This window comes from Giraffa tippelskirchi, chromosome 1, assembly GCF_054371585.1.
Source record: "Giraffa tippelskirchi isolate mGirTip1 chromosome 1, T2T-mGirTip1v1.2.pri, whole genome shotgun sequence".
Taxonomy (NCBI): Eukaryota; Metazoa; Chordata; class Mammalia; order Artiodactyla; family Giraffidae; genus Giraffa; species Giraffa tippelskirchi.
The window spans coordinates 204,595,463-204,616,492 of NC_137275.1; the positions used below are offsets into that span (position 1 = coordinate 204,595,463).

At 38.1% G+C, this 21,030-nt stretch overlaps 1 protein-coding gene across 1 annotated transcript in view; it reads left to right on the forward strand.

Moving 5' to 3' along the window:
* Positions 1-21,030, forward strand: part of SHC3 (SHC adaptor protein 3) — a 327,593-nt gene that overhangs the window by 270,107 nt on the left and 36,456 nt on the right. Inside the window, exons 12-15 of the mRNA XM_081572376.1 lie at positions 13,062-13,212; positions 14,487-14,586; positions 17,095-17,253; positions 20,513-20,808. Of these exons, the coding sequence (XP_081428502.1) occupies positions 13,062-13,212; positions 14,487-14,586; positions 17,095-17,253; positions 20,513-20,808 (706 nt within the window). The remainder of the gene's footprint in view (positions 1-13,061; positions 13,213-14,486; positions 14,587-17,094; positions 17,254-20,512; positions 20,809-21,030) is intronic.

Consider the following 21,030-nt stretch of genomic DNA (forward strand, 5'->3'; position numbering starts at 1 on the left):
TTTAGTATAATCAGCTTCTTTGTCCACATTGCTCAGAGTAGAGTTGGGGACAGATGAGTGTGGAGCGAGTGTGATGGCGTTCGGGCCCAGTAAACTGGCCCAGCATCTCAAAGTTTCAGGTTGGTGCACATGGCTTCCTCTCTCTTCTCTTGCTGCTGGTGGTTGGATAACTTTGCTTATTATTCGTGAATTATTTTTTGCTCATTGTATTAATTATTGGGGGACAGACTCTATATCTGGAATCATCACCCATCTCCAACTGGAAATCAAAAATAGTACTTTTAAATGAATGGAATTTTTGGTATGGTCTGATTTTCCTTAGAAGATTTTTTCCTCTGATTTTTCGTGCCAAAATCCAAGGTCATTTTCAACACAAAACCAGAGAAGACAATGAAAAAGAATTCAAATGTAGTCAAATCTCCTTTGATTATTTTTTTTAAAAATTTGATATATAATTTATGATAAAAATACCCTTTTGGAATATATAGTTCTGTAGTATTTAGTATTGTCAGAGACTGTATAACTATCATTCCTATATAATTCCGGAACATTTTCATCACTGCAGCAAGCAACTCCATACTTATTAGCAGTTAATTCCCAAACTTGCAATCTTCTCTCCCCAGACAATCATTGCTCTACTTTCTGTCTTCATTGATTTGCCAGTTCTGGACATTTTATATGAATGGAATCATGCAATATGTGCTTGACTTTTTTCACTTATTTGATTGTTTTCAAGGTTAAGCTATGTTGTAGCATGTATCAGTATGGCATTTTTAGGTCTGAATAATATTCTTTTGCATACATTTGTTACCTTTTGTTTATTCATTCCTTGGTTTATGGACATTAGGGTTGTTTTCACCTTTTAGTTCTCATGAATTTTGCTGCTGTAAAGATGTGTACAAGTTCTTGTGTGAACAGATGTTTCAATACTCTTGGGTATATAACTAGGAATAGAATTGCTTAGTCATATGGTAACTCTGTGCTAAAGTTTTAGAAACTGCCGAACTGATTTCTAAAGAGGTTATACCATTTTATATTTTCACCAGAATGTATGAGTTTCAATTTCACTGATATTTGTTATTGTCCATCATTTTGATTTTAGCTATCCTAGTGAGTACAAAGTGGTCTCTAATTGTGATTTTGATTTGCATTTTCTTGAGGACTATTGATGTCAAGCATCTTTTCATGTGCTTATTGGCTATTTGTATATCTTATTTGGAGAGATGTCTGCTCAAATCCGTAGCCCATTTTAAAAATTATAGTTGATTTACAGTGTTGTGTTACTTTCTGCTATACAGTAATGTGAGTCAGTTATATATGTATGTAACTCCACTTCTTTTTAGATTTTCTTCCCATGTAGGTCATTATAGAGTACTGAATAGAGTTCCCTGAGCTATACAGTAGGTTCTTGTTAGTTATCTATTTCATATACAGTAGTGTGTATATGTCAGTTCCAATCTTGCAATTTATCCCTCCCTCCCTTTTTCCTGCCAGTAACCATAAGTACGTTTTCTGCATCTGTGACAATTTCTGTTTCATAAATAAGTTCACTTGTACCATTTATTTATTAGAGCCCGTGTATAAACAACATCATATGATATTTATCTTTCTGTGTCTGACTTACTTGACTCAGTGCTGAGTAATATTCCATTGTACATGTGCCACATCTTATTTATCCACTCCTCTGTTGATGGACATTTAGGTTGATTCCATGTCCTGGCTATTGTAAATAGTGCTGTAATGAACATTGGGGTGCATGTATTATTTCAAATTATGATTTTCTCTGGATATATGCCTATCTGTGAGATTGCTGGATCACATGGTAGCTCTATTTTTAGTTTTCTAAGGAATCTCCATAGTGTTCTCGTTGTGGCTGTACCAATTTACATTTCCACCAATGGTGGAGGAGACTTCCCTTTTCTCCATACCCTCTCCAGCATTTATTGTTTGAAGATTTTTTGATGATGGCCATTCTGACTAGTGTGAGGTGATACCTCATTGTAGTTTTGATTTGTATTTCTCTAGTAATTAGTGATATTGAGCATCTTTTTGTATGCTTCTTGACCATCTGGATGTCTTCTTTGGAGAAATGTCTTTTTAGATCTTCCACCCATTTTTGATTGTGTTGTTTGTTCTTTATAATGAGCTGCATGAGCTGTTTATATATTTTAGATTAATCTCTTGTTGGTTGCTGTGTTTGAAAATATTTTCTCCCATTCTGTGGGTTTTCTTTTCATTTTGTTGATGATTTCCTTTGCTGTGCAAAAGGTTTTAAGTTTATTTAGGTCCCATTTGTTTATTTTTATTTTTGTTAATCTCGGAGATTAACCAAAAAAGATCTTGCTGTGATTTATGTCAGAAAGTGTTCTGCCAATGTTTTCCTGTAAACATTTTATAGTATCTGGTCTTTCATGTAGGTCTTTAATCCATTTTGAATTTATATTTGTGTATGATGTTAGAGAATGTTCTAATTTCATTCTTTTACATGTAGTTGTCCATTTTTTACAGCTCACTTATTTAGGACAGGGTCTTTTCTTCATTGCGTAGTCTTCCCTCCTTTGTCATAGATTAGGTGACCATAGGTGTGTAAGTTTATCTCTGGACTTTCTTTCCTGTTCCACTGATTTATATTTCTGTTTTTGTGCCAGTACCACATTATTTTGATTACTGTAGCTTGGTAGTATAGTCTGAAGTCAGAGAGACTCATTCCCCCCAGCTCTATTTTTTCTTTCTCAAGATTGTCTTGGCTCTTCAGTGTCTTTTGTGTTTCCATACAAATTGTAAAATTGTTCTTGCTGTAATTCTGTGAAAAATGTTATTGGTAATTTGATAGAAGTTTCATTGAATCTGCCGATTGCTTTGGGTAGTGTAATCATTTTGACAGTGTTGATTCTTCCAATCTAAGAATGTGGTATATTTCTCCATCTGTTTATGTTACCTTTGATTTCTTTCATCAGTATCTTATAGTTTTCTGAGTATAGGTCTTTTGCTTCCTTAAAGCAAGGTTTATTCCTAGGTTTTTTATTCTTTCTGATGCAGTGATAAATGGGATTGTTTCCTTAGTTTCTCTTTCTGATCTTTTGTTGTTAGTGTATTGGAATGCAAGAGATTTTTGTATGTTAATTTTGTATCCTGCAACTTTACCAAATTTTGTTCTGGTAGTTTTCTGGTAACATCTTTAGGACTTTCTATGTATAGTATCATGTCATTTGCAAATAGTGACAAATTTACTTCTTGTTTTCCAATTTGAATTCCTTTAATTTCTCTTTTCTTCTCTGATTGCTGTGGCTAGGACTCACAAAACTATGTTGAATAAAAGTGGCAAGACTGGACATCCTTGTCTTATTCCTGATCTTAGAGGAAATCCTTTCAAATTTTTCACTGTTTAGAATGATATTTGCTGTGGGTTTGTCGTATATGGCCTTTATTATGTTATATTATCTCTATGCTTACTTTCTGGAGAGTTTTTCTCATAAATGGTGTTGAATTTTGGCAAAAGCTTTCTCTGCCTCTGTTAAGATGATCATATAGTTGTTATTCTTCAGTTCATTAGTATGGTGTATTATATTGATTGATTTATGTATGTTGAAGAATACTTGCATCCCCAGGATAAATACCACTTAATCATGTGTATGATCCTTTTAATATATTGTTGGATTCAGTTTGCAAGTATTTTGTTGAGGATTTTTGTGTCTTTGTTCATCAGTGATACTGTCCTGTAATTTTCTTTTTTTGTGTGATATCTTTGTTGAGTTTTGGTATCAGGGAGATAGTGGCCTTGTAGAATGAGCTTGAGAGTATTCGTTCCTCTATAATTTTTTGGAATAGTTTGAGGATAGGTTTTAACTCTTTTCTAGATGTTTGATAGAATTCATCTGTGAAGCCATCTGGTTCTGGACTTTTGTTTGCTGGAAGTTTTAAAATCACGGCTTCAATTTCAGTGATTCATGTGTTCATATTCTCTATTTCTACCTGCTTCAATCTTTGAAGGTTGTACCTTTCTAAGAATTTGTCCATTTCTCTCAGATTGTCCATTTTACTGGCACATAGTTGTTTGCAGTAGTCTCTTATGGTCTTTGTATTTCTGTGGTGTTTGTTGTAACTTCTCCTTTTTTCATTTCTAATTTTGTTGATTTGAGTCCTCTGCCTCTTTTTCTTGATGAGTCTAGCTAAAGGTTTATCAACATTATCTTCTCAAAGAACCAGCTTTTAGTTTCATTGATCTTTGCTATTGTTTTCTTTGTCTCTATATCATTTATTCCTGTTCTGATCTTTATGATTTCTTTCCTTCTTGAGGATTGTTGAGACTTTGTTCTTCTCTCTCTAGTTGCTTTGTGTGTAAATTTAGGTTGTTTACTTGAGATTTTTCTTATTTCTTGAGGTAAGATTGTATTGCTGTAAAGGCCCCTCTTAGAACTGCTTTTGCTGCATCTCACAGATTTTGGATTGTCATGTTTTTGGTGCCATTTGTCTCTAGATGTTTTTTGATTTCCTCTTTGATTTCTTCAGTGATCCATTGATTGTTTAGTAGCATATTGTTTAATCTCCATGTGTTTTTTTAAAAAAAATTTTTTTTTTTACTGTAATTGATTTCTAATTTCATAGCATTGTGGTCAGAAAAGATGATTAATATGATTCAAATTTTCTTGACTTTACCAAGCCTTGATTTGTGGTCCAAAATGTTATCTATCCTGAAGAATGTTCCATGTGAACTTGAGAAGAAAGTGTATTCTTCTGCTTTTGGATGGAATTTCTTATAGATATCAATTAAGTCTATCAGGTCTAATGTGTCATTTAAGGCTTGTGTTTCTTTATTACTTTTCTCTCTGCATGATCTGTCCATTGGTGTAAGCAAGTGTTAAAGTTCCCCAGTATTATTGTGTTACTGTTGATTTCCCCTTTCATGTCTGTTAGCATTTGCTTTATATATTGAGGTGCTCCTGTGTTGGGTACATATACATTTATAATTGTTATATCTTCTTGGATGGATCCGTTGATCATTATGTACTGACGTTCTTTGTCTTTTATAACAGCCTTTATTTTATGTCTACTTTGACTCATATGAGTATTTCTACTCCAGCTTTCTTTTGATTCCTGTTTGCAAGGAATATCTTTTTCCATCCCCTCAATTTCAACCTGTATGTGTTTCAAGGTCTGAAGTGAGTCTCTTGTAGACAGTATATATATGGGTCTTACTTTTGTATCCATTCAGCCCGTCTGGGTCTTTTGGTTGGAGCATTTGATCCATTTACATTTAGTGTAATTATTGATATGTATGTTCCTATAGCCATTTTCTTAACTGTTTTGGGTTTGTTTTTGTAGTTTTTTTTCCTTCACATCTTCTTTTGTTCTCTTATCTTGTGGTTTGTGACCATCTTTAGTGTTGTGTTTGAGTTGATTTTTCTTTTTTGTGTGTGTATCTATTGTAGTTTTTGTTTGCTGTCACCAGTTCTGATCTAGCAGTCTACATATGTACAGAGTCTATATATGTACAGAGTCTCATGTTTTAGGTTGCTGGTCTTGTTCTACCTAGAAAAAATTGCTAGCATTTGTTGTAAAGCTGGTTTAGTGGTGCTGAATTTTCTTAGCTTTTGTTTGTCTGTAAAGCTTTTGATTTCTCCACCAAATCTAAATGATATCCTTCTGGATAGAATATTCTTGGTTGTTGGTTTTTCCCTTTCATCACTTGAAATACATCATGCCACTCCCTTCTGGCGTAGAGTTTCTGCAGAAAAATCAGCTGATAACCTTATGGGGATTCTTTGTATATTACTTGTTGCTTTTCCCTTGTTACTTTTCATATTTTTCCTTTGTCTTTAATTTTTGTCAGTTTGATTAACGTGTGTCTTGGTTTGTTCCCCCATGGTTTCATCCTGTATGGGATTCTCTGCACTTCCTGGACTTGAGTGAGTGTTTCCTTTCTCATGTCAGGGAAATTTTTGACTATAATATCTTCAAATATTTTCTCCAGCCCTTTCTCTTTCTGTTCTCTGTCTGGGACCCTTATAGTGTGAATATTGGTGCATTTAATACTGTCCCAGAGGTCTCTGAGAGTACCTTCATTTCTTTTCATTCTTTTTTCTTTATTCTGTTCTGTGACAGTGATTTCCATCACTCTGTCTTCCAGCTCACTTACTTGTTCTTCTGCCTCAGTTATTCTGCTATTGATTCTGTCTAGTCTGTTTTTCATTTCAGTTGTTGTATTATTCTCTTCTGTTCATTTGTTCTTTAAGTCTTCTAGCTCTTTATTGAACATTTTATATATATTCTTCATCTGTAACTCCACTCTTTTTCAGAGACTTTGGATCATCTTAACTATCATTACTATGAATTACTTTTTAGGTAGATTGCCTATCTCTTCTTCACTGGTTGTTCTTGTGGGTTTCTATCTTGCTCCTTTGTTTGCAACATATTTCTCTGTCATCTCATTTTGTATAACTTCCTGTGTTTGTGGTCTCCTTTCCACAGGCTACAGTATTGTATTTCCTCTTGCTTCTGGCATCTTCCCACTAGTGGATGAGATTTGTTTAAGGGCTTGTGTAGGCTTCCTGGTGGAAGGGACTGGTGCCTGCCTTCTTGGGGGTGGAGCTGGTCTTGAACCTCTGATGGGCAGGGTCCTTAGTCCATTTTTAAGATTGCATTATTCGTCTTTTGATTGTTGACTTGTAGAAATTCTTTATATATTCTGGATACAAGTCTCTTTCCAGATATATAATTAGCAAATATTTTCTCTTATTCTTTGTGTTGTCTTGCATTTTCTTAATAATGTCCTTTGAAGGACCATAGTTTTTAACTTTGATGAGGTCCAAGTAATTTACTTATTTTCTCTTTGGTTGCTTTTGCTTTTGGTGTCATGTGTAAGAAACCATTGCCTAATCCAAGATCATGAGGACTTACATCTATGTTTTCTTCTAAATTTTAGCTCTTACATTTAGGTCTTTAATCCATTTGAGTTAATTTTGTATATGGTGTGACTTAAGGGTCCACCTTTCACAAATGACTATACAGTCATCATAGCACCATTTGTTGAAAAGACTATTCTATTACACAGTGAATTGTTTTGGCATCCTTGCTGAAATCTATTGACTACAAATGTATGGGTTTATTTATGGACTCTTAATTCTGTTCCATTGATTTATATGTCTATCCTTATGCCAATACCATATAGCCTTGAATAGTATAGTTTTACAGTTAGTTTGAAGTGAGGTCGTATGTGTCCTCCAACTACATTCTTCTTTATTAACATTTGACCCTGTTCACTATTCTGGGCCTCTTACAATTTCAAATAAATTTTAGTATAGCTTGTTTATTTTTACCAAAAAAGACAATTATGATTTTGATAGAAATTATCTTGAATCTATAGACCTATTTTAGGAGTACTTCCATCTTAACAGTATTACATCTTTCAATTCATGAGTGCAGGATGTCTTTCCACTTATTTAGAATTCCTTAATTTCTTTCAACAATGTTTTATAATTTTCAGTTGTGAGTCTTGCACTTGCTTTGATAATTTTTACTACCAAAAGAATAAATCTTTTATTCTTTTTGGTACTATAATAAGTGAAATAGCTTGTTAATTTTGTTTTTATTGTTAATATATAAAAATACAATTGATTTTATACACTGACTATGTATTGTGGAAACTTGCTGAATTCATTTATTTTTTGTTATTCACTTAGCTCTAATCATTTTTATGTGTATGTGTATTCCTTAGTATTTTTTATATACAAGATTATGTCCTGTGCAAGTAAATACAGTTTTATTCTGACTAACTAATCTGAATACCTTTTATTTCTTTTTATTATATAATTGTCCTGGCTAGAATCTCTACTACAATGAATAGAGGTGGAAAGATGGGACAAACTTATTATGTTCCTGATCTTAGGAGGAAAATATTCAGAATTTTTCCATTAATTGTGTTCTTAGCTATGGACTTTTCATAGATTCTCTTTTTCGGATTGAAAAAAATGCCTTTCTATTCCAAGATTTTCGAGGGTTTTTTATCATGGAAAACTGTCAGATTTTGTCAAATGATTTTTCTGTATCTAGATATGAATATTTGGCAATTGTTTTTATTCTATTGGTATGGTATATTACATTAGTTGATTTTAAATGTTTAAACAACATTGCATTACCAGAGAAATATCACTTAGTCATGGTGTATGATTTTTTTTGTATTTTGCTGGAGGATTTTTGGCTTGCTAGTATTTTGTTGAGGATTTTTCCATTTATATTCATAGGAGATATTGGTCTGCAGTTTTTTTTTTTTCTTGCAGTGTCTTTGGCTTTAGCATCTGGATAATACTGACCTCATATATTTAGTTTGAAAACTTCCCTCCTCTTCTGTTTTTTGGAGGAGTTATGAAGAATTGTTATTAATTCTCCTTTAGATATTAGATAGAATTCACCAGGAAGCCATATGATTCTGGGATTTTCTTGGGATACAAGATTTTGATTACTAATTTAGTCTCATTGTTACAGTTATCTTCAGATTTTCTATTTCTTCTTGAGTTATTTTTGATAGATTGAGTCTTCATAGGAATTTTCCCATTTCATCTCGATTATCTAACTTGTTGGTATATAATTTTTAATAGTTTCTTTTATAATCCTTTTAATTCATGTGTGGTTGGTAGCAGTTTTTCCTCGTTTCTTCCTAATTTTGGTAATTTGAGTCTGCTTTCTTCATTCATGGTCAGTCTAGCTATAGATTTGTCAAAGCTGTTGATCTTGCTAAGAACCAACTCTTGGTTTCATTGCTTTTCTCTATTGATTTTCTGCTATTTTTATTTCTATCTTAATCTTTCTTGTTTTTCACTCTGCTTGCTTTGGGTTTAACTCTTATTTTCTAGTTTATTAAGGTAGAAATTCAGGTTGTTGATTTGATATTGTCTATTATCATATAGGCATTTGTAGCTCATAAAGTTCTGGGTAAACACAATTTCTCTGTAAGTCTTAAACCCCTCAAAGTCATCCACAAGGGTTGAAACTAACTTCTTCCAAACTCCTATTATTGTTGAAGATTTTACCTCTTTCCATGAATCATGAATGTTTTTGATGGTATCTAGAATGGTCAGTCCTTTCTAGAAGGCTTTCAATTGACTTTGCTCAGGTCAGTCAGAGGAATCACTATTTATGGTAACTATAGCCTTATGAAATGTATTTCTTAAATAAGACTTGAAAATTGAAATTTCTCCTTGATTCAGGGGCTGCAGGATGAATGTTGTGTTAGCAGGCATAAAACAACATCAATCTCAATTAGAACTCTTGAGTGACCAGGTACATTGTCAATGAGTAGTAATATTTTGAAAGGAATTGTTTCTTTCCAAGCAATATGTCTCAACAGTGGGCTTAAAATATTCAGTAAACCATGCTATAAACAGATATGCTGTTGTCCAGACTTTGCTGATCCATTTATAGAGCATAGACAGAGTAGATTTAGCATAATTCCTAAGGGCTCTAAATGAGCACTGGCTTCAACTTAAAGTCACCGACTGCATTAGCCCCTAGCAAGAGTCAATTTGTCCTTTGAAGCTTTGAAGCCAGACATTGACTTCTCTCTAGCTCTGAAATTCCTAGATGGTGTGTTCTTCCAAATGAAGCTCTTTTGTTTACACTGAAAATCTGTTGTTTAGTGTAGCTACCTTCATTATCTTAGTGAGATACTCCAAGTAACTTGCAATTGTTTCTATCAATACAGCAACATTTGCTGCTTTGCCTTGCACTTTGATGTTGTGGAATTAGCTTATTTCCTTAAATCTCATGAACCAACCTCTGCTAGATTCAAGCTTTTCTTCTGCAGCTTCCTCATCTCTCATAAATTGAAAATAATTAGGATTCACTTGCTCTGGATTAGGCTTTGGCTTAACGCTGAAGAAGGTGAGGTTGAATGGGTCTATGAAGACCTACAAGACCTTCTAGAACTAACACCCAAAAAGGATGTCCTTTTCATTATAGGGGACTGGAATGCAAAAGTAGGAAGTCAAGAAACACCTGGAGTAACAGGCAAATTTGGCCTTGGAGTACAGAATGAAGCAGGGCAAAGGCTAATAGAGTTCTGCCAAGAGAACACACTGGTCATAGCAAACACCCTCTTCCAACAACACAAGTGAAGACTCTACACATGGACATCACCAGATGGTCAGCACCGTAATCAGATGGATTATATTCTTTGCAGCCAAAGATGGAGAAGCTCTATACAGTCAGCAAAAACAAGACCGGGAGCTGACTGTGGCTCAGATCATGAACTCCTTATTGCCAAATTCAGACTTCAATTGAAGAAAGTAGGGAAAACCACTAGACCATTCAGGTATGACCAAAATCAAATCCCTTATGATTATACAGTGGAAGTGAGAAACAGATTTCAGGGACTAGATCTGATAGACAGAATGCCTGATGAACTATGGATGGAGGTTCGTGACATTGTACAGGAGACAGAGATCAAGACCATCCCCATGGAAAAGAAATGCAAAAAGCAAAATGGGTGTCTGAGGAGGCCTTACAAATAGCTGTGAAAAGAAGAGAAGTGAAAAGCAAAGGAGAAAAGGAAAGATATTCCCATCTGAATGCAGAGTTCCAAAGAATAGCAAGGAGAAATAAGAAAGCCTTCCTCAGTGATCAATGCAAAGAAATAGAGGAAAACAATAGAATGGGAAAGACTAGAGATCTCTTCAAGAAAGTTAGATATACCAAGGGAACATTTCATGCAAAGATGGGCTCAATAAAGGACAGAAATGGTAGGGACCTAACAGAAGCAGAAGATATTAAGAGGAGGTGGCAAGAATACACAGAAGAACTATACAAAAAAGATCTTCACGACCCAGATAATCACAATAGTGTGATCACTCACCTAGAGCCAGACAACCTGGAATGTGAAGTTAAGTGGGCCTTAGAAAGCATCACTACGAACAAAGCTAGTGGAGGTGATGGAATTCCATTTGAGCTATTTCAAATCCTAAAAGATGATGCTGTGAAAGTGCTGCACTCAATATGCTGGCAAATTTGGAAAACTCAGCAATGGCCACAGGACTGGAAAAGGTCAGTTTTCATTCCAATCCCAAAGAAAGGCAATGCCAAAGAATGCTCAAACTACCACACAATTGCTCTCATCTCACACACTAGTAAAGTAATGCTTAAAATTCTCCAAGCCAGGCTTCAGCAATATGTGAACCGTGAACTTCCAGATGTTCAAGCTGGCTTTAGAAAAGACAGAGGAGCCAGAGATCAAATTGCCAATATCCGCTGGATCATCAAAAAAGCAAGAGATTTCCAGAAAAACGTCTACTTCTGCTTTACTGACTATGCCAAAGTCTTTGATTGTGTGGATCACAATTAACTGTGGAAAACTCTTACAGAGATGGGAATACCAGACCACCTGACCTGCCTCTTGAGAAACCTGTATTCAGGTCAAGAAGTAACAGTTGGAACTGGACACGGAACAACAGACTGGTTCCAAATAGGAAAAGGAGTACGTCAAGGCTGTATATTGTCACCCTGCTTATGTAACTTATTTGCAGAGTACATCATGAGAAACGCTGGGCTGGATGAAGCACAAGCTGGAATCAAGATTGCCAGGAGAAATATCAGTAACTTCAAACATGCAGATGACACCACCCTTAAGGAAGAAAGTGAAGAGGAACTAAAAAAACCTCTTGATGAAAGTAAAAGAGGAGAGTGAAAAAGTTGGCTTAAAGCTCAACATTCAGAAAACTAAGATCATGGCATCTGGTCCCATCACCTCATGGCAAATAGATGGGGAAACAGTGTCAGACTTTATTTTGGGGGGCTCCAAAATCACTGCAGATGGTGATTGCAGCCATGAAATTAAAAGATGCTTACTCCTTGGAAGGAAAGTTATGACCAACCTAGACAGCATATTAAAAAGCAGAGACATTACTTTGCCAACAAAGGTTTGTCCAGTCAAGGCTATGGTTTTTCCAGTAGTCATGTATGGATGTGAGAGTTGGACAGTGAAGAAAGCTGAGCGCCGAAGAATTGATGCTTTTGAACTGTGGTATTGGAGAAGACTCTTGAGAGTCCCTTGGACTGCAAGAAGATCCAACCAGTCCATCCTAAAGGAGATCAGTCCTGGTTGTTCATTGGAAGGACTGATGTTGAAGCTGAAACTCCAATACTTTGGCTACCTAATGTGAAGAGTTGACTCATTGGAAAAGACCCTAATGCTGGGAAAGATTAGGGGCAGGAGGAGAAGGGGACGACAGAGGATGAGATGGTTGGATGGCATCACCGACTCAATGGACATGGGTTTGGGTAAACTCCAGGAGTTGGTGATGGATAGGGAGGGCTGGCATGCTGCAATTCATGGGGTCGCAAAGAGTCGGACACGACTGAGGGTGTGAACTGAACTGAACTGAACTGAAATGCTCTTTTGCCTCCTCCCTTGTCTAGCTATTTAGGCTGCTGATTTTCACTGTGACTATTGGATTTTGGCTTTTAAGGCTACCCTGGAGATGGCAACAGAGCAAGTTAAAATGAAACAAATCTCTTGTCCTGACAGCTATTTGTGTCTTTTTTTGTTTGTTTAATAAACACTCTCTAGATTGGTACAAACTTCTGATTAATTTCCAGAGTTCTGAAAATGTTGATCATGAAAACATTTTTTGCTAGCTTTCTTGTTGTCATTACAGAGGAGAGAATAATTCAGAGGTCCTTACTCTGCCATTTTCCTTGATGTCACTAAATCTCCATTAAAGTTAATTTTGTTTTGGGTAAATTTCATGATATACTAAAATGTGTGTCTATACCTCAAGAAGCTGATTATCATTACATATAAACTATGCCTTTCCTTATTAAAATGTACTTTTAATAAAGGAGTTCTTTTTGTTTCAAATAAGACTGGAATTTTCTAAAGGGTAGCACTGTGAATAAGGCAGGGATATTTGGCTGAACCTCTCATCTGCTTTTTATATGTGCCTGAGACCTAGGTCGTTGAAGGGGGGGTGACTAAACTCTGCTTTCTGGGACTATAGTTACTAACATTAGATTTTTTTGTTTTGACAGTAAGCTCAACTTTGGCTAAAGTTCTTGAAAATCCTCTTTAACAGAATGCAGAGTCTAGATGAGCCATGGACTGAAGAGGAGAGTGACAGCTCAGACCACCCGTATTACAACAGCATTCCAAGCAAGACACCTCCTCCAGGGGGATTTGCCGATGCTCGACTGAAAGCCAAACCCCACGGTCCTGACACAGCCCAGGTGAGTCATATCTTTCCTTGCTGCTGCTGCTGCTGCTAAGTTGCTTCAGTCGTGTCCGACTCTGTGTGACCCCATAGACGGCAGCCCACCAGGCTCCCCAGTCCCTGGGATTCTCCAGGCAAGAACACTGGAGTGGGTTGCCATTTCCTTCTCCAATGCATGAAAGTGAAAAGTGAAAGTGAAGTCGCTCAGTCGTGTCCGATTCTTCGTGACTCCATGGACTTCAGCCTACCAGGCTCTTCCGTCCATGGGATTTTCCAGGCAAGAGTACTGGAGTGGGGTGCCATTGCCTTCTCTGATATCTTTCCTTGAATGGTAGCTAACTGAACTTCATTTCCTATTGCTTTCTTCAACTCTGTTTTCAGGCTGATGTTGTATCCAGACAGAAAAACTCACAAACTTCCTCCCCTTGAATTTCATAAAGCAGACAGTAGGGGAAGCTTTTGCTTTAACATCATAAAGTTTAGTCAAATGCCTTGGAACTCCGTTGTGACTCCTGAGATACAAGTCTGCAAGTTCCCTCTTCATCCTAGGACAAATCCCATTGTATTGTGAACTTAATGAGGAAAAGAGAGAGTTCAAGACTTTTAAAAGCCTGGGGTGCTTTGAGTTTTCTGGAAAGAGAAAGAATGTAAGCCTTTAACATAAGATTTTTTTTTTTTGGAGGTTTTCTATTTTACTTATCTCCCTGATTTTCCCTCTAATTCAAAATTCTAGTAAAGCATTCTCTTTCTAGAGTTATGTATCTCTATGATATCTCTTTGTTATAGGGAATTTTTTGATGTCACTTACCTTATGTGGATGACAATAAAAGTGGTAAATAACACTGAAGCCAAGTGTCAATAGCTCTATAAGAAGGAATCGACAAAGTGGATTTGCCCAGGAATGAATGATTATAGGTGTATATGCTGGGTGGGAAGTATGTTCTGACACATAAATAGTCTCTAACTAAAATCTATTTTAAGGCATGTTGCATGATGTGGCTGTATGTAGAGAGTTCAATTTATGGTCTACTTAGGGAAGGGAGGTGGTGGGGTTGGTATTGAAAACAGGGAGCATCTGTAGTTTTGATGAGATGTAGCTTCTTTTTCACACCCACACAGACTTACTTCCCAAATCTTCATGTCAACTGTGAAGCATGAAGGGAAAACTGGGTGCCACAGGGATGCAATCCACTGGCCATTGAAGTCCCTTCTACTGTACTGTGGCTTTTAAAGGTGGAGACGCAAGAAGAGTAGGACTTTTTCTCATTTTGTATTTACATTTGTCTGTAGTTTACAGGAAAAGAGCAAACTTACTACCAGGGGAGACACTTAGGAGACCTGTTTGGTGAAGACTGGCAGCAAACACCTGTCAGGCAAGGTGAGAGGCAAGGTAAGGTGGACAAGAAACATCAAAAATACTTTTAAAAGTGATGTGCTCCCTAGTGGGTAGTTCCTGTCCTGTGGAGTGACAGAGTGGCTGACTGGAAATACCTGCTGTGAGTGGGGCTGCAGTTTTCCAACCAGATCACGGAAATAGAAATAATGGCTGTCAGGGATACCAGAGCAAAGAAATAGAAATAATGGCTGTCAGGGATGTCGGAGGGCACGCATCAGATAATCCCTCCCTGGGCACCGGGAGCGGCTCACTCTCCGCCCCTCCCAGTTCTTCCTGTTCTCCTGCACGCTGAGACTATCTACCTAAGGCCTTTCTCTGGCAGGAGGGCTTGCCCACCCAGGGACTGAGGAATTCACCTCCCCAGGGCCAACTCCACACCCAGTTCAAAAGAGGCTAAGGTGGGAGTCTCTGGAGTCAATATTGAATCCTGGTAGCTTCCAAATCCTGTAGTTTTGCCTTCCTTTCCTCCTCCCCACCTCCCCCTTCCATGGTCACCTTTAGGAAGAACAGAGTGACACCGGCCCTGGCAGAGATGGTACCTGGAATACAAGTCCATCACAGGGCCTGGGTCCTTTTAGAGGACATTTCACTTCTTATCAAACTTACAAGCATGCACCTACATCCTGCATTAAAAATAGTATGACTATTTTAAGTACTATTTAGTTTAATTGCTAACATCAGTCTCTATTCTCTAGACAGTTATTTTCAGACAAGCATACACATGTATGTATCTATATGTATGTTTTAAAGGTTTCTTTTAATTTTAAACATTTTACCTCCTCAAATATTTCGAGAACTTTTGATAGTTCCAGGACCCTGGCTACAGGGTCTGAAGGAGATAGAGTGATAAATGAATTAAGATCCAATGTACGCTTCTATGTATATATTTTAACCATTTGTTGGCTTAACATTAAGGTTTTCATCTTCATTATTGCCATTTGTGCCAGTGGGTAAATGACAGTATATTTTTAAAATGTTCCTCTCGTGAAAGAATTTTATGTCATGCCTGCCCCAGCTGAAAGATGACCCGTTTGCGCTGCCCAGTTAATAATCCATAAAAGAGTCAACAAACTACATGACTCTACTTTAGAATAGGATGGAAATAGCAAATTAAATTTATAACTTTGCCAGAGGCACTTTTTTACATTTTCAACTTTGTTCTGTATACATTTAAAAAATTTTATACAACAATCATGTACTTAGACATAGAATAACTATTAAAGGCTAAGGGAGACACATTACTTAGATTAGATATTGACTCTATTGAAAAATTTGTTAAATTTATTTGAAAATTAGGTCTTTTTTTATATCCAAGTTATCCAGCCAGATCAAGAACAGACAATGTAAGAAATTCACCAGAGAAAAAATGAGCCTTATATAAGTTCTTGGTCTGGAACTTGAGACTCATAACTCTTAATGAATTTCAAGTTCTTATTGGAAAGCAATAAATATCTTGTCCACAGAACAAATGAGCCCCTGTTAATTCTCTAGCAGCCGTTTCCCCTATATGAAACTGCACTCTGGGTACCACGACCAGGGAGTGTATGTCTCCCTACCCTGCACTCAACACTCGCAATCATATGAAGTTGGTGACTTTCTCAGGACACTTGCATTCTCAGGCTTATAGGTCTCAGGCCAAAAGTCCTTCAGTGGGCTCTTGGGAAAGCTTCTTAAAGAATCCTGAGCCCACTCTTGCTGGTTGGATTGAGCTGACTTTCATGCACCACCACCTGGAGAGGTGACCTTTCTCCAGGTCCAAGGTGATCTTGAGAGTGTCTGTGAAAGTGTGTTAGAAATAGTGATCCTATACAAAGAATCACTTTGTACACACTTTGCCACACGCTTCATTCACCTTGGGTGACAATAGCAGTGACCCCCACCCCCAGTCCAGCCTCAACAGTCTTGGTTCAGTTGGGAAGTCCCATGATGGCACAAGCCTGGTTCTGTTTTATAAGGACAGTGTCTCAATTCATCAGGAAGCAAATGGGGTAAATATTGCTTTATTTCTAATAATGAGGCCACAGCATTGGAAATGCATTGCATTTCTAGTGGAGTTAATATATGAAGCATTCACCTACACTTAAAAAAAGAGCAGTGAAAATAAGGCTCGTTGTTCTTCTGTGCAGTTATTTTGATCTCAGTCCTTCGCAGAGGGAATGAGGAGGCTGAGGGAGCTTCTGTGGCAGGTGTGGTTCCCCTGCTCCTCCCACCCGCCCACCCCCGACCTGAGTCAGATGGGCCTAGGGTCTTGACAAGGCTCCTAACCTTCATGGTGTCCGTCATCCTGGACTGGCAGGTCCCATTTTGACAGGAAGGAGTGGAGAGTATCCTAGCCGAAGCACAGCAGGCTAAGAGGGTCAGAGAAGCGATTTAATAGATGGACGTCTGAAAGGAGGATTTTCTTATGAATGGACTAAAGGAACTTCTCTGTGAAACACTGAGTGGCTTAACATGAATAGCATTACGATCAGAAGGGAAAAGAGGTCTATTTTCTTGTTGCAGGATCCTTGGACATCTACAGCATGCCTGAAGGGAAATCACATGTGGCTCCTATGGGAGAAGCCCCCACCTATGTCAATACCCAGCGTATCCCCCAACAGACGGGGACGGCCACAGGCAGCAGTGCAGAGAGCAGCCCGCGGAAAGACCTCTTTGACATGAGTGCGTTTCCATTTGCTATTGTTTTTTTCTTTTAAGGCTGTTTTTTTTTTTTTTTTAACTTTGTCTTTTGTTTGAAATCTGTGCAATTACTGAATTTTCTTCCAGTGTGGTTTTGATTAAGGATGCTGATTGGCTGTTTGTTTTTTTTTTCTGGATTATGATTGAGTTTTTCAAGGCTTTGAACTTGGCCGGCCCTGCTTTTGTATTACAACCTTCTCAGCAGTTCTCTGCAGAAGACAAAGCAACTTCCCCCTCTTTTTATAATTAACTTTGTTCTTGGCAATCATATTCAGACAAATGATATACATAAATGAATGCATTCATTTATTTCTTCACTTAGGTATTAATTGGATATTGTGTGCCTAAAATACTGTATCAGTTTTAAGGATGCCAAGCTGAAATGGCTTGGCCCCTGTTTTCACAGAGCTATTAATCTGCTGAACAAAACTAACATGTAAGCGAGAAATTGTAATATACCCACGTGTTCGCCTACACACACCCACTTTCCCTCCCCCTTCTTCCTCTCCACTGAACACCTACCAGGTGTCAAATACTATTCTATCTACTGGGGATATACAGGAAAACAAAATAGACAAAGTCCCTACTCTCATGGAGTTTAAATAACCACCATGTGTTACAGGTAGTGACAAATGCTCTGATGAAAAATAAAACGGGATGAGAAGAGTGACCCCAAACTACTGTTGCTTGCACTCTAGTGTGATGTGCATCAGGGACCTCTGTTTGTCATACAGATTGGGAAAAACAAGTCATCTGTGAACTGGTTAATGAAAGTGTAAATTGTTGTTAAAGAATTTTGAAAGAGCTTTCCAAGCTCACAGATAGCTTTACATTGCCAGATTTCTTTTTCAACTTCCTTGAGAATTTTACAGGCTGAAGAGGGAGGGAGAGGAGACTAGTATTTAGTGAGTTTCTACCACGTGGAAAGGTGCATATTATTTAATTTTTCCAGTGGTCTTATGGGTAGATATTATTATTATCATTATTATTACTCTTTTGCAGAGGAGGAAATAAAGAATCCCAAAAGTTTGGTAAATTCACTGCTGGTTCAATATTTGGTATTGTATATGGGTGAGGATAGCATTGAGTGCTTTTATGAATAGGCTGCACCATGATAACAATAGTCTATTTCTCCCTGGATGACAAACAAAAATTCACCAGAGCCAGAAGAACTGCAGAATCATCTAATCCAATCTCTTCATTTAAAAAAAATGTGAAAATAGCCTAGGAGGTATGAAGCGACTTTGTAAAATTTAGAACCAACTGTTAGCTCCTTGACCCTCTGCTCCAGTTTTAACAATGTCTCCCAACTTCACTTTAGTAGTTGAATTTATAGCAGACCATTTTCACTGCTTAATTTAGTCAAGTTGCCAGTGAATTCTGGCCCCAGAGCCTGAGGAAAGTTAGATTAGGCTGGGGTTTGAGATGGGAAAAATGAAAGCCCAAGCCACCCTTTTCTCATCCCTCAATTTCCACTCCTACTCCCAAAACTAGAGAAGGGGAGATAGAAAGTAGAAAGAGCCCTGGAGAAGCTAATATCTATTGAAAACTATTGGAGAAGTAGACCCAGTGCTCTGTTTACCTTGAACCCCAAGTCCAAGTGTTAGTCACTCAGTCGTGTCCAACTCTTTGTGACCCCATGGACTGTAGCCAACCAGGCTCCTCTGTCCATGGGATTTCCCAGGCAAGAATACTGGAGTGGGTTGCCATTCTCTTCTCCAGGGGATCTTCCTGACCCAAGGATCAAACCCAGGTCCCCTGCATTGCAGGCAGATTCTTTACCATCTGAGCCACCAGGGAAGCAGTATCTTGAACCACTATAGCTAAATAACAATGGTGATAGTGGTGCTGATTGTTCTGGTAATGGTACTGATGGTGGTGATGATGATGATGATGGTAATGAAGGTGACGATGATGATGAAATGGTGATAGTGGTGTTGGTGATGATGATGTTGATAGTGATGGTGATGTTGGTGCTAGTGGGCCTGAGATGATGGTGATGATGATGGTGATGTTGTGATGGTGATGGTATAGAAACAGAATACAAATTTTCAACTACTCCGGGTAATCAGGAAAAAAAGTAGAAAGAAAAAAGAAAATACATAAACAATTTTAGCCCATAGTTTTAACCTTTTTCTTTTTTTTTTGCCGGGGGGCCCAAATCTGTAAATAATTTAATAAGTTGTCAAAATGTCTTAGTTTTGGTTTCATTTATTCACTTCACTTCTGCCCATTCTCTGCTAACAGTTAACAAACTGGTCTGATTTTACAGCATTCCCTGAATGTTTATAGGGTACAAACTATGACCGAGGAGCAGTGTTGGTCTCTGGAGAGGTAGCTATGCCCAGGAGAGAAACTTTCCTGGTCTTGTGGTGTTTGCATTGTACCATGTTGGCAGTGTGGTCCTAAATAAACATCACAACACCTTACTCTTGTGTAGCACTGTGTGCATTTTTCAGAGTGCTGTTGTACATATTGCTTTGTTTGAAAATCGAACATGGAGATTTAATTACATGTGCCTGTCAACTTCTCTCACTGCTGATATTTGTTGCTGTTTAGAGCAATGCCCTGCAGTGAGAAGTGTGTTCTGAAGGGCATGGAGTCAAGCTGAATCTCAAACATTCATACAAGAGCCTTTTTCTGCAGGGAATCAAGTGAATGTCAAAGGGAGGTAGAGCTCCTAGCGTGGGGCAAGTTACACAAAGGGCCGCTAATAAATGTTGGTTTTCTTCTCTTTTAAAAATGCACCTAATACAAAGATTTTGAAAGAAACATTTGTTGGGCTTGGTTTCGGTTTTGCACAAAACCTTGCAACTTGTCTTTTCCTCTGTGTATTTTCTTTGGTATTGGCAGATTTTTATTCAGAAGAGAGCACATTTGTTGAAGAGGCTAGCCAATGTTCCAGAGAAAGTAGATGGCATGTAGTATGCCTGGCCTCTTGCAGCATGCAAAAATGAAGTCATTCTAACTAGTGAGACAAAGGGTATGCTTGAATCTTTGGCACAAGATACAATGCCCAGCTGTCTTGGGAAAGCAGACTCATCAGAAAGAGTCATGCCAAGTTTTGGGCTGCGTTTTCAAATGCCATTACAATGAATCTTGTTATCTTACCATCCAGTCAGTTTTCTCTACTTTTCTTCCCCCTGGTCTAAGATGCCTTTGCATTGCCAACCCTCACATTGTATTGTTTATCTTTTGCTCTCCTTGGAATTGACGTGTTGCTGGCACATGTTGTTGGCAGAGCCTTTTGAAGATGCTCTCAAGATTCAGTCCTTGGGGCCTGTGTTGAGCAAGGCAGCTTCCATGGAGTGCATCAGCCCCGTCTCACCCAGAGCACCAGATGCCAAGATGCTGGAAGAACTGAAAGCGGAGCCTTGGTACCAAGGGGAGATGAGCAGGAAAGAGGCAGAGGGGCTGCTAAAGAGAGATGGAGACTTCTTGGTCAGGAAGAGTACCACCAACCCAGGCTCCTTCGTCCTCACTGGCATGCACAACGGCCAGGCCAAACATTTGCTGCTTGTGGACCCAGAAGGCACGGTGAGCACAGGGCAGAGTGTGGCCTGCACTAGCCACCCTCCCTCCAACAGTCTCCCCTAGGTCACTGCACTGGGGACCACTTTCCCTTCTCTACCCACATATGCCTGCTGAGTCCTGACAGTCACACTTCTGGGACCCTGGAGACCAGGCCCAGAGGACTTACTTCCAGGCCAGAGTCAGATTACTGGAGCCCATGGTTAGAGCCCCATGCAACTTATAAGA